This window comes from Eurytemora carolleeae, unplaced genomic scaffold (genome assembly GCF_000591075.1).
Source record: "Eurytemora carolleeae unplaced genomic scaffold, Eaff_2.0 scaffold223, whole genome shotgun sequence".
NCBI classification, from domain to species: Eukaryota; Metazoa; Arthropoda; class Copepoda; order Calanoida; family Temoridae; genus Eurytemora; species Eurytemora carolleeae.
Genome location: NW_019396601.1, coordinates 170,938 through 184,920, shown reverse-complemented (window position 1 = coordinate 184,920; position 13,983 = coordinate 170,938). Strand labels below are relative to the sequence as shown.

The 13,983-nt window shown below is 31.4% G+C and overlaps 1 protein-coding gene across 1 annotated transcript in view; it reads right to left on the bottom strand.

Annotated features, from left to right (window-relative positions):
• LOC111706123 (muscle calcium channel subunit alpha-1) overlaps positions 1-13,983 on the bottom strand; it is a 56,086-nt gene that overhangs the window by 21,018 nt on the left and 21,085 nt on the right. The window contains exons 12-21 of the mRNA XM_023478899.1: positions 13,685-13,772; positions 12,173-12,244; positions 10,093-10,164; positions 6,735-6,847; positions 6,464-6,497; positions 5,777-5,887; positions 5,047-5,147; positions 3,579-3,633; positions 2,328-2,398; positions 1,779-2,048 (exon numbers count right to left, since the gene is read on the bottom strand). Of these exons, the coding sequence (XP_023334667.1) occupies positions 1,779-2,048; positions 2,328-2,398; positions 3,579-3,633; positions 5,047-5,147; positions 5,777-5,887; positions 6,464-6,497; positions 6,735-6,847; positions 10,093-10,164; positions 12,173-12,244; positions 13,685-13,772 (987 nt within the window). The remainder of the gene's footprint in view (positions 1-1,778; positions 2,049-2,327; positions 2,399-3,578; positions 3,634-5,046; positions 5,148-5,776; positions 5,888-6,463; positions 6,498-6,734; positions 6,848-10,092; positions 10,165-12,172; positions 12,245-13,684; positions 13,773-13,983) is intronic.

The following is a 13,983-nucleotide window of genomic DNA, read 5'->3' as shown; positions in this document are numbered from 1 at the left end:
AATTTTGTCAACAGAATTGAATCTCCACACTCGAATATACTCTGTATTTCCACCAGCCATAACCGAACTTCCTCATAAGTATTTCTGATTTTAAAAGGCAGTTTAACTTTTAATATAGTAAAACAAATATTTCAATTAAGAAATTATTTATTGTTCACAAATAGAAAAAATATATTTTAATTAGAATGCATAAAACTTAGTAACGAGATTAATCGAAACTAAAATCATATTTTTGCAACAAATAAAATATTTTCACATGAATCTAAATAATAAAAAAATAGGTTCGTATATGTTGCGCATAGCCGGCCAAACGGCTGGACCGATTGGGCTGAAATTTTTTGTGGACACTCATGGGCGGCGGGGGTGTTATAGGCTAAAAAATCGAAATTTTTGTTTCAACAATTTTTTTTCCACGGGCAACGCTGGGCCCTTCAGCTAGTTTTGTATAATTTTACTAAATTTTTCGCTTATTTCTTACTTAGGTAAAATATCGTTTTAAATGTATGTTTTATCATTTTATCAATTTTCAAATTTAAACATCTTAGATGGGGGAGACTGCATTTTTTGTTCCTGCAAATTCCAAAAATTGGGATATTATTTTCAATTGGCCATTTTAAAATCTTTAAAAGAAAAAACTGTGATTCTTTTTTACCTTTAACATAAAGATAAATAACCTTGTTTTCTTTAAATAAGTTGGCTACGATTAACCTAAAAATTAGTTAATACTTCGTGTTAACATTCTAGTTTCAAGTTCGACCCTCATTAAAGCACTTTATGCATTTAAATATTTTTTAAGCTGTAGATTCAAAGTTTTAACCTATTATCGTGTTTATATTGCCTCTCAAACTTTGAATGATTTGTTTAGTTCTTGCAGAGACGGAGAAATATTTTGTTTTCTCCTTGTGTAGTTACATGTAAAATGTATTGATATTTAAAACAGTTTTTTTTACGTAAGCAAAGCAGTGTTTGTTAGTCTTTCTTGAAAAATAAATACAAATTATCGCTTTTAAACAAATTTTTGCGAATCAATCTGAATATTTCGGTCAAATATTAGTCTTAAATATATTTGACTTGATTCTCACAATCATGCTGTAAAAATTATGACAAACGAATTAAAAATTGATGAAACGAGGTACATGCGACAAGGGATAAAAACACAAATTTATAATATTATCATGATTGCACAACAGGATAAAAAAAACCAGGCGCCGTTTCATGAATTTTCAAAGGGGAAGGTTTTGTAAGTTTATCTCTCTTCTATGCAGGCTCTAAAGAAACGAAGCTTAAAATTGAAGGAGACCCCTCAAAGCACTTTTATTTACAGATTGGATCAAAACTGCATTTTTTTCCTACAGTTTTGCATTAAATATGGTTTAACCTACCACTTAAAAAATTCATGAACACCAATTGTTTGCTATGATTTCCCGATGTATGAAGAAAATGCTGCAGAGCCCACGTTTTAAAAGCTTTAACTCGGGGTTTAATTCCTATAGACTTAACTGAAGAATCAGCTGACGACAGCTTGTGTCAAGTGATTATCAAATGCGAGTCCTTAAACTCCACTTAAGTAGTTATAGGCCCGATGAAAATACAACCGACCTAGGTTTGTAAATCAAATCCCGATATCTGCAAATTCTAACCATGAAAATCCCCCAAATACAATTATAAACCGGTTTCATAAACCCAACTCTGTGGAAAACTAGTTGGAACTTATCCCATTGCTTGAGTCTTAAATTAGTATTTATGACTTGACAGCTTAGTCTTGAGTTTATTTTCACCCATATTTTAAATCGCAGGCTCTGAGAAATTTAAAACCAAACAAACCAAACCAAACCACTCTCTCCTCTACCTGGAACACGGTTAAACAGGATTGTGAAAAGCTGTTAAATGTGCTTCTAGACTCTTCGTTCTGAAACCTGCCACCGAATATTTGCATCCCAAGGAGTGCAAAGATGAAGATGAAAAGTACAAGAAGGACAAGGAGTGCATTGATGGACGCTATAGAGTTAACCAAACTTTTCACCAGGTTTCCCATTGAGGACCAATATCTATATATATAAAGTAGTAATCTCGGTTTGTTTGTTTGTATGTCAGATCTAAACTCATAAACCACTGGACCAATTTGCCTCAAATTTTGATAAGGGAACATGTTGGAACCACAGGAAGGATCTTATCTTGCATTAAATATTCTTAGGTGATTGAATTGATAGGTAAAACTTAGTTACCAGCAAAAGCTGGGTTCCCAAGTTTCCAAACTTATAAATTATTAATTATTAAGTATTACACATCTGAAAGTTAAAAAACAAATTTAAAAAAGAAAATTTTACCTCGTAACTTTGAAAGCTCTAAGAAGACGAATACAACGCAGGACGGACATCCCAAGTGGAGGCATTAATTGCTAACACAAGGGGATCAAATTTTATAATTTGACAATTTCCAAATCGTCTCGATGATACTAGGATTTACTTATAGCTTTGTGTATCGAACATATCAAAATAATAAAGACGCAAATCTATTTCAATTTTGATTTCTACCAAGGTTTCAAACAGGATCCACATAAAATGGAAACCAATAGAAGCTGTCAATGAACAGATTCTTTTGATGTTTGTACTTACAAAAAATTCTTGCAGAAAATAAAAACCTATTTAGAAAAGTTGTCTTCATTGTATTGATAAAAGCGCCAACCACTATATAAAAAGCGAACATAAAATTGATAATGATGTGAAAGGAATTGAATCTTTGCCACAAACTCAATTTTCTAACCCCTATATCTTTGGAACCTGATGATGTAATTGTAAACCTTTGATATTTCAAACTTAGATTATTTGATCTAACAGAATTCATAGTTTGAAATAACTATGGTCTACGACCTTTGGTTACAAAGATAGAGAAATTAGAAAATATGAGTTTGTGGCAAAGACTCAATTCCTTTATCTTATACAAACCTTTTTGTTTTCCCATTAATTAAACCATACTTTGCTTAGAGCAAGGTTGTCATTTTTTCAATTTTTTCTACATGAATGTATTTTTAATGTTTATTTTAATTTACATGTATTTATTTTTTTTGCTTTGTTCTTTTTGTATCAACTAAAAGTTGAAACAGTGATCGTCACCAATTTGTGTCTAACCTTACATGGGGCGGCTGAAGTGAATTGTTAATAAAAAGTAAGAATTAAAAGGTTCACAGCAATACCCTTCAACAAACCTTTTACGGATAAAAAATGTGGAAGATTTGTTTCTCTAGATTTAACCGTGTTTAATTCTGATAGTTCTTAAATATTTTCCTGCAGTACAATGCGCAATTCCTTTTCGCTGATCAGCCACAGTGGAGAAATTCGTGTGTTTCTAGCTAAAATCTATTCAGGGGAATACAAATCAAATTACTTCGCATATTTCCCGAGATTTCTTACATTCTTATATTTAAAACATCCTTGATCAGCCAATGTTTGAAGGGTATTGTTGCGAATCGGACATGCCATTTTTGAAAATACTGGTTCATTTGAAATTACGTCTGCAGTCCCTTTAAGAGGGCCGCGAAGCGTTAAAGATTCCCAGTTTGAATATATTGATCCCCTCGCCTGGTTTACAAGAACAAACTCAAGAATAGAACTCACAACAACGAAGAAATCAAACCTAAACAAGTTATTTTTTTTAAATTGAAATAATTTTAGATCAGATTTGTTTCGTTTCGATTCTTGTAAAATCTTTTTTAATTGAAATTTTAGAGGTCGCTAAATTTTTAATTAGGCCGACTAAGAGTTCTGGAAAGTTTAATTTTCGATATTAAAAAATCCATTAGTTAAGATTGTGAAGATTAACCCGACTCATTTAGAAGTTTTCGGCTCAAAACAACTTAAAAACTAATTAAAAATAAAAATTTTTACCCTGCATCATTAATTGGATTTATTTACAGTGAACATCATATTACTATGAAATAGGAAGACGACATTAAAGGCATCTTATATTTATTAGATGTTGTTAAAAAGTGAATAATTTTACTAACAGCGTTGAAATCTCTTATTAAAAGAAATGGGGTTGTGTACATATACAGCAAAATTTCTGTGTTTAATGTTCATTGGAGTATTCAAAATCCTAGGTTGAGTATAAAGGTTCTCTACTTATTCCACAGTATTCTGTTGCTCACTGCAGTAAACCATAACGATGTTGATACAAATATCTAGTTGTTTCAAAATCGTGCAAAAGGAATTGAGTCTTAGCTACAAATTAAAATTTTCTTAGCCATACATCTTTGCAACCTTTTATATTCCAAACTTAGATTATTTGATTTAACAGAATTCAAGTTTTGAAAGAGATAAGCTCTACGACATTGGGTTGCAAAGATATAGTGATTAGAAAATCCAAGTTCGTGGTAAGAAATCAAATTCTGTTATATATTAACGTTTAGATATATTTGTAACGGAGTCAAACATTATATCAACAGAACGTATAGAAAACACTAGGTAAAGCAACAAGGCGTACTTTGCGGGAGAATACTTTTTATATTTTAGAGATATTAAACTCTTTTGTAAAACATTATCATTATTTCTTTTCAACATACCCTGGACATAAAGGAATGTGATAGTAAAATGATTATGAATGTTATTAGTTTGATTTATTACAGCAAACTTTCTCGTGGACACTAACGGACAGCACTTGCAGAACATGCAAACAAGAAAAGGGACATTTCAGAAGATGCAGGGGGAACTGTATGCAGGGGGAACTCTGTATGCATGTCAGGAACATTATGCATGTCAGGGACATTATGCAGGTCAGGAACATTATGCAGGTCAGGAACATTATGCATGTCAGGAACATTATGCATGTCAGGGACATTATGCATGTCAGGAACATTATGCATGTCAGGGACATTATGCATGTCAGGGACAATTTATTTTTCTCAGAAATATACACCTTGTTGCTGTACCTAACGGTTTCTATATGTTCTGTTGATCTAATTTTTGACTCCTTTCTAACTTTCTACAGAGAAGAATATAGAAAGTCCATCAATCAAAAATATATTTTTTAATAGAGGGTCTGAGGTTATACCTATTGAACAGGGAGACCATATATCCAGAGAGACCCAGGGCATACATTTTGAGCAACATTTCAAATGTAAACAAAATTACAAAAAACAGGTTTGTGTACTCCTGAAATATAAAAAAAATGTATAAATTACAATGAAACAAACTTGGAAGGAAAAATAAGTGAATATTTTATTTTGATCTTGCTGGAGTCTGTTAACTCTGTAAAGCTAACAGAATTGTTATTAAATTTTATTTTGTGGTATAAATTATTCTAAACGGAAAATAGAATTTCAAGAAAAACATTACAAATCTTTTATACCAACATTCGCTTCAATTTTCTTATATTGCTTCCAGTTATAAATTGTGTTGATAACTTACCTTAATTTTTATTATAATCATAGCTTTAATGTCCTACTTACTAAAGAGCATTGAGAGGGTAATTATAATTAATTAAAGTGTTTTCTTAAAGGGAGTTTTCGTAACACGTGAAAAGGGGTATTGGAGCTAAATCAGAATTTAATTCGAAATTAATCGCGAGCAATTTCATTTAATCTAACATGTCTGTAATAAGAAAGTTGTAAAAATTTAGTTTTTTGTAATTGCAAAAGTTAAAGGATCTGCTATCAAGGTTCAACATCTGACTGTGTGTTCTGTATACCTGGAAATCATCTAACCAAGGGGGCTGATTATGATGTTCTGTATACCTGGAAATCATCTAACCAAGGGGGCTGATTATGGTGTTCTGTATATACCTGGAAATCATCTAACCAAGGGGGCTGATTATGATGTTCTGTGGCTAGAACACAAGTGTTAAGGAAAACAAGGCAGATAATCAGCCAGAACATCGCCTGGGATTTACAAACCTAAAGGAAAAAATATAGTTGAGATAAATTTACACAATTGAGAATTTGAAGAAGAAAAAATTAATCATTAAATTCAATTATTTCTCTATTTTTTCCTCTGAATTCTTCTGAATACAAAGATATTGACACAAAATCATTAAATTTAATATTTCAAATTTGTTCAATCATACTCCTTGTGTTAAATTTCATTCTAAAAGCAATTTATTAACTTCTTATCTTTTCTATTTATTTACCCAGCATCCAAAATTTAGACTTAAAATCACAGCAAGAGATCGAAATAACTTTTTAGCTCCTACTTACCCCATTTTTGAAGCTCTTATACAGTATATGCCATAAATAAGATGACAATAAACTTTTTTTAAATAACGTTTTCTATTGGGATATACTGTAGCATATTTATGATTACAAAAGTGAAATATTTCATAAAAACATTCCTTAAAAAAGGTTTTCATTTTTTTTTTTTTGAGAATTGCAGCTAATCATTAAAATTGTAGAAAGTGGGAATTTAATATTAACTTTAATTTTTAAAAAAACTAGAATTATTTATTAATTTGTTTATAATAAATTTATTCTTACCAAACGTGCTTGTCTTCGCATACTCCTGTTCCACCTGAAAAAATTACACATTTTTTTCCCCGAAAATAAAAAAAAAACTTTATAAAGAATCAATTCAATTTAAACAAAAAGATAGAAAAGGTTCCAGAGAGAACTTAATTTACAAAAAATGTATGTAATCGCAATCTTCTATTTGCTTTCAGGATAAAAGATATATTTACCCTGACAAGAAAAGACTTTTTTTGAGTATGCATAAATTGCGTTGAAATTAAAATCAATTTTTAAAACTAACTTTTCAAAGTTCTTAATTCGTTTCTGCCACGTTGTCTGCCGCAGATGTCGTCTTGGCCGCTTCTCTCCTTCATTGACGTTTGCTGTAACAGGAACTGAAAGTTTCATTTCAATTTATTTCGCGCCAAATTTTCAAATCCCAGTGGTAGGTGGCTGGTTGCTGATATCAACTGATTTGAAGATTTGCCGCACAATTTTCTAATCTAAGGGGCATGCAAAAAAAATCTTTTCTAAATAAATAAGTAACAAAAAAGATATCAAAACTGTGCCGAGTAACCTATCACTGTTGGTGTACAGAAAAAAAATCAAACAAATTCGTTTATATTTATTCTTACCTTTTTCCTCTGTTAGCATGAAAATTAAAGATATTGTTAGTTTCTTGTATTTTAAGATGTGCAAACTTGGAAAACAAATGTTTTTGATATTAAATTCATCCTCAACAAAAATCTGAAAATGTGATCTTCAATACGGACGACATTTGTCTGTTAAATTTTACTTATAGAAAGCAAGAAATTAGAGTAACTCAGAAATACTTTTTCCCCACAAAATAATCTCAAATTTCAGAAAATATTTTAACTAATTTCAAACTAATTATGTTTTGAGGTGAAAAGTTAAATATGTTGGAATTGTTTTTGCTTAAAAACAATCAAAAGTTAAGAATCTAAGAAAAACATTTAGATCAACTTTTTCAAGCTTTGTTGAACTCGGGCTTTGTTTGACAAGGCTTAAAAGTGACGTGACATTTAATTGAAAATTATGAGGGTTCTTTCTGTTTGTCTTTTGGAGTATGTACAAGGTACATAGTTAAAGGGACTGTAGACGTAATTAAAAGCCCGTCAGGACATTTGGGGGAAAATGTACGCTAGATTCTGACGTGTGTATTTAGCTTAATCAACTACACTGATCATTGTTATTAGGTGCAGTACGCGGAAAAGGGATTTGAAAATAAACCAACATTTCGTGGAGGGGGGGGGTGATTTTATTGATGGACTATTTGGGTTATAAAAAGAATTGTAACTTTTTTTTCACCTTAATTGTACATGATAAAATGGTAAATGAAGGCAACTTCTCATAATTATACAGTGCTCCCCAAAATAAAATGGTAAGTATTGACTACTTTTCAAAATATACACTACAGTGCTTCCCAAAATAAAATAATAATCATTGAAAACTTCTCAAAAATATACAGTGCTCCTCAAAATAATATGGTAAGCATAGACGACTTCTCTTAAATATTCAGTGCTCCCCAAAGTAATATGGTAAATGATGACTATTTTTCATAAATATACAGTGCTCACCAAAATAATATGGTAAGCATAGACGACTGCTCATAAACATACAGTGCTTTCCAAAATAAATCTTCTTTTTCACTTTCTCTTTCTTCCTTTCTTTCTTTTCTTATTTCTTCTTCCATTTACAGTAACATACAGTAATAAAATGGTGAAGTAAAGACGAATTTTCTTTAATATGCAATCTTTTTTCAAGAAGCACTTATATTTATGAAAAGTAATCATCATTTATCATATTATTTTGGGGAGCACTGTATATTTATGAGCAGTCGTCTATGCTTACCATATTATTTTGGGGAGCACTGTATATTTATGAAAAGAAGTTGTCCTTATCTACCATTTTATTATTTATGATTAAGGTTAAGAAAAAGCTACAATTCACCCAAATAGACCACGAATAAACCAATGCAACCCCCACGAAATGTTAGTTTATTTTCATATCCCTTTTCCACGTACTGCAACTAGTAACAATGATCAGTGTAGTTGACTAAGCAAAATGCACACGTCAGAATCTAGCGTACATTTTCCTCCAAATGTCCTGACGGGATTAAAAGTGGCCCTACACTTGGAGGGGCGTGTTCGATTCACAATGGTACTTTCTAATCCTAAGGCCGACGCCGAATTTGAGCCGCGGCTTGAGTTTGAGACTCGGCTTGAAACCGGTTTTTGGCGGATTGAGATGCGGTTAAAATTCATTAAATTCGGACTCTGATCAATCAACGACAGAGAACTCCTCTTTTTCTATGAAATAGCAGTGCACACTGAAAAGTGACGTGTACACTCTGTCCCTTCAATTCTACAGGGGTCACTAAGAGACTCAATTTTTAGAAAGAAATATTTTCATCATCCTTGATCAGGACAAGATATCGTTGTGAATCGGATATGCCACTCTAAACTTGTGTACAAAAGGGAAACTAACTCATTTTTTCTTCTTTTTTAATCCAAATTTTTGTTATTAGGATAAATTACAGTTTGCAAATAAATATTTTTTTCTATTTTTGCCTCAGTTTTAATTGAATTTCTCACCAAAAATTCGTTGTATTAATCTAAAATTGGATTAAAACTTTTACAGAAAAAAAATATATTTATCCATGGAAAGAATGCCTATTTCTGAAGCGTTGTCTCTGGGAAACTCTGTCCTGAGAATTTAAATGGGAGAAAATTGAAAATTTCTTGAATCCCGGTTTTACAAGAAAAGTTATTGAACTGCTTGGCTTGATAAAGAAAAATAAAATAGAAAGTAAATTGTAAATTGTCCAGAATTTGGACGGTAGGACGCACCCTCCTGAAATCCCTGGGATTTCAAAATAGCTTCTCAATAGCACTTAATGGAAAGAAAACCTAGTGCAAAACAGGAATAAAATATCTATCTTAATAAAATTTTGCCTGCGGCACGTCTTTTTGTTCCTAAAAAAATGCAAGCGTATATTAAACCTCGTAATTTAGTGCCTCCAAAAAAGTACACCGGCAATAAAAAAATTAACAATGAACTGTTTCTAAAAAAATTGTTTTATGTAAATTGAATTCTCATAGATTCTAAAGATTAGAAGAAAAAATTTTCTCTCGCTCTATGCATTATTTAAGCTGTAATATCGACCTGTAAAAGCAACATCGTGAAAGGTAAAAGTGTGACCGCAAACCTTTTAAATAAATAAGTAACTAACAAACAAAATGTTTTTGTTAAGAGTTAATCAACCTAAAAAAGGTGAAAACAAAAAAAAGTCGAAATTTAACAATTTCTTTTTCTGTGGTTTCATGTCTGTTCAGCTGTCAAGTCCGTGATAAGCCGAAACTAATGAATCCCTTTTTCAGGTGTTCTCACTCCCATAGTCATCTAACGGTTTCAAGCTCTTGCAAGCAAAAATTAATTAAAATTTTGCCAATTACTTCTTGCAAACTAAAGATAAAAACAAGTGGTTTTTAGTTTAACATGTACATGTCAAGGTCTACAAAAAGAACAAGTGAGTTAGTAAGGTAAAATCCAAGGCCACTTTAAAGTCGACCCATGCTTGAAAACTGATGCAACTTTTTNTTGGAATTTTCACTTTTACAATACACGTTGAACTCTACCTTGATTGTGTTCGCTAGATCTTCTTCTTTTTGTTCCATCTCTTCAGCTTGTGTTATCCAGTCTATATATCCCTAAACATACCGATTGAGTTATCTATATATCCCTAAACGTACCCCTTGAGTTCTCAAAATATCCCTAAACATACCCCTTGAGTTATCTATATATTCCTAAACATACCCTTTGAGTTATATATATATCCCTAAACATACCCCTTGAGTTATCTATATCTCTAAACATACCCCTTGAGTTATCTATATATCCCTAAACATACCCCTTGAGTTATATATACCTAAACATACCTCTTGAGTTATCTATATATACCTAAACATACCCCCTGAGTTATCTATATATTCCTAAACATACCCCTTGAGTTATCTATATCCCTAAACATACCCCTTGAGTTATCTATATATCCATAAACATACCCCTTGAGTTATCTATATATCTCTAAACATACCCCTTGAGTTATATATATATTCCTAAAAATACCCCTTGAGTTATCTATATATCCCTAAACATACCCCTTGAGTTATCTATATATCCCTAAACGTACCCCTTGATTTATCTATAAATCCCTAAACATACCCCTTGAGTTATCTATATATCCCTAAACATACCCCTTGAGTTATCTATAAATCCTTAAACATACCCCTTAAGTTATCTATACATCCCCGAACATACCCCTTGAGTTAGGTTTTTACTCCCAAACATACCCCTTGAGTTATCAATACCCTAAACATACACCTTGAGTTTTCCATTCACATATTATAAGCTGCCACTGTCGACGTCACTGACAGGGCAGGATGAAACTGTGAAGACGACCTAAACTCTTTAATTTAAAGGGAGTGACCGGCAATGTTTGGTGGTTGAACTAAATATTTAGTATTGTGGACAAATTTTTAGGATTAATTTGAGACATTTAAAACTTTTCTACGACGTATATTAACTGAATTTGACCGCAAAGTCAACGTTCAAAATAATGAATTTGGGTAGGTAAGTTTTCATAATCGGTTTTTTTTAATTATTAAATGACGCCGACGAAAAGTAAAGTAAAAATTCCATAGTAAACTTATTAGATGATCAAAAGAAATTTGTCAATAAATGGAAGTTAGAATTAATTATTTAATTTTTCTTATTTTCTATGAAAATGTTCGCAGATTTCTTTAAATTCTTTTAATGTCGTCTTTTTAATACAGTGAAACCCTTAATAAGGAATACATCGAAAGAACTTATCAAACATGTCGTCTTGACAATTTTTCAATGAGTTTTATACTATATTACGTAAATTTCAGTATTTGCGAAAATAAATAAATATCCTTGAATATGCGGGAACAGTTTTGAAGAGTTCCAAATAATCATTTAATTAAAAAACTAAATATCTGCATCATTCCATTAACAGAAAGTAAAGAATACGACATTTGATGAATTCTTTCGATGTATTCGTTATTAAGGGTTTCACTGTAAAAATTCCAGAAAATCTGCAGAAAATTTGTGATTAAAGAGAGATTATGAAAAACTATTAATTAAATAAGATTACTTTTTTTCGATGATAAGAGTTAATTTTTATTTTCTGTTCCTAAGCAATTAATAAGTTTAATGTAGAATTTTGTTTACATTTTTTGTCGTCGTTATTTAATAAAAAAAAAACCGGTTCTGAAAACGTACTCACCCAAATTCATGATTTTGAACATCGACTTTGCGCTCAAACTCACTAGATATACGTCGTAGAAACGTCTCAAATGAATCCCAAAAAATTTGTCCAGAATACTCCATATTCTGTTCAACCACTATGCATTGCCGGTCACTCCCTTTAACGATTCCAAGATTATAGTTTCTGAGAATTAAACATATAAGTCGAAATGACAGTCGGCTGAACCAAATATTTGAAGGAAACCTATGGAATGGATACCTTGGGAGAAATATTGGTACTCGTATAGTGGTACTTGTAAGTCATATCAATGTGAATGATTTAAAACCACGTATTATTCAAAATCAAAATATGTTTAAAATCTTGAAACCAGATTTAATAAGTTCTTATGATTTTTTGTTCAACATATTGGTTTCTGAGTTGAACTCTACCTTGATTGTGTTCGCTAGATCTTCTTCTTTTTGTTCCATCTCTTCAGCTTGTGTTATCCAGTCTATATATCCCTAAACATACCCTTTGAGTTATCTTTATATCCCTAAACATACCCCTTGAGTTATCTATATATCCCTAAACATACCCCTTGAGTTATCTATATATCCCTAAACATACCCCTTGAGTTATCTATATATCCCTAAACATATATACCCCTTGAGTCATCTATATCTCCCTAAACATATTCCTTGAGTTATCTATATATACCTAAACATACCCCTTGAGTTATCTGTATATTCCTAAACATACCCCTTGAGTTATCTATATATCCCTAAACATATCCCTTGATTTATCTATAAATCCCTAAACATACCCCTTGAGTTATCTATATACCCCTAAACATACCCCTTGAGTTATCCATATACCCCTAAACATACCCCTTGAGTTATCTTTTTATTCCTAAACATACCCCTTGAGTTACCTATATATCCTTAAACATACCCCTTGATTTATCTATACATCCCTGAACATACCACTTGAGTTATGTTTTTACTCCCAAACATACCCTTTGAGTTTTCCATTCACATATTCATAAATTAAATAATCCAATGTTAAAAATTAAATAATAAGGACTTGGAGTTTAAACTGCCACTGTCTACGTCACTGACAGGGTTACCCATAAAGGATGAGACTGTGAAGACGATCTAAACTCTTTAATTTAAAGGTGTGTGACCGGCAATGTTTGGTGGTTGAACTGAATATTTAGTATTGTGGACAAATGTTTAGGATTAATTTCAGACTTTTAAAACTTTTCTACGACGTATATTTACTGAATTTGAACGCAAAGTCAACGTTCAAAATCATGAATTTGGGTAGGTACGTTTTCATAATTTCATTGTTCTTATTTTCTATGAAAATGTTTGCAGATTTCTTCAAATTCTTTAAATGTCGTCTTTTTCTTAAAAATTCCAGAAAATCTGCAGAAAATCTTTGTGATAAAAGAGAGATTATAAAAAACTATTAATTAAATAAGATTACTTATTTTCGATGATAAGAGTTAATTTTTATTTTCTGTTCCTAAGCAATTAATAAGTTTACTGTAGAATTTTGTTTACATTTTTTGTCGTCGTTATTTAATAAAAAAAAACCGGTTCTGAAAACATACTCACCCAAATTTATGATTTTGAACATCGACTTTGCACTCAAACTCATTAAATATACGTCGTAGAAACGTTTTCTATGTCTCAATTGAATCCCAAAAAAATTGTCCACAATACTCCATATTCAGTTCAACCACTATGCATTGCCGGTCACTCCCTTTAACGATTCCAAGATTATAGTTTCTGAGAATTAAACATATAAGTCGAAATGACAGAGACTATTCCATACAGTCGTCTCTGAAATCTCATCCTTAGTAAGTATTAGTAACCCTTTATGTATTATTAAACATCAATTTAAAGCCCAATATCCCCTAAGATTTAAATTTATAAAACAAAATGTGTTCAGAGTACCTGTAAATCCTCTTCCAGTTGTTGTTGAGCGCGTAACCGTTGAAAATCTCCGCGGGATTGCGCCTTTTCCTTCTCTTTTGAGAATTCTCTAGAATAATGAATATAATAGAATATTTTCTGGGGAAGTGGTTCCTAAACGACGACATTTCAACCGTTCGGTAAAAATGGTTTATATCTAGGTTTTCCTTTTAAACTAAATCAATGATTACTACTCTGAGGCTCAAAATAAGACTCAAAATTTGTAAATCCAACTCTAGATATATTAAATGCATCTCAACTAAAATGATGTTTAATGTCTA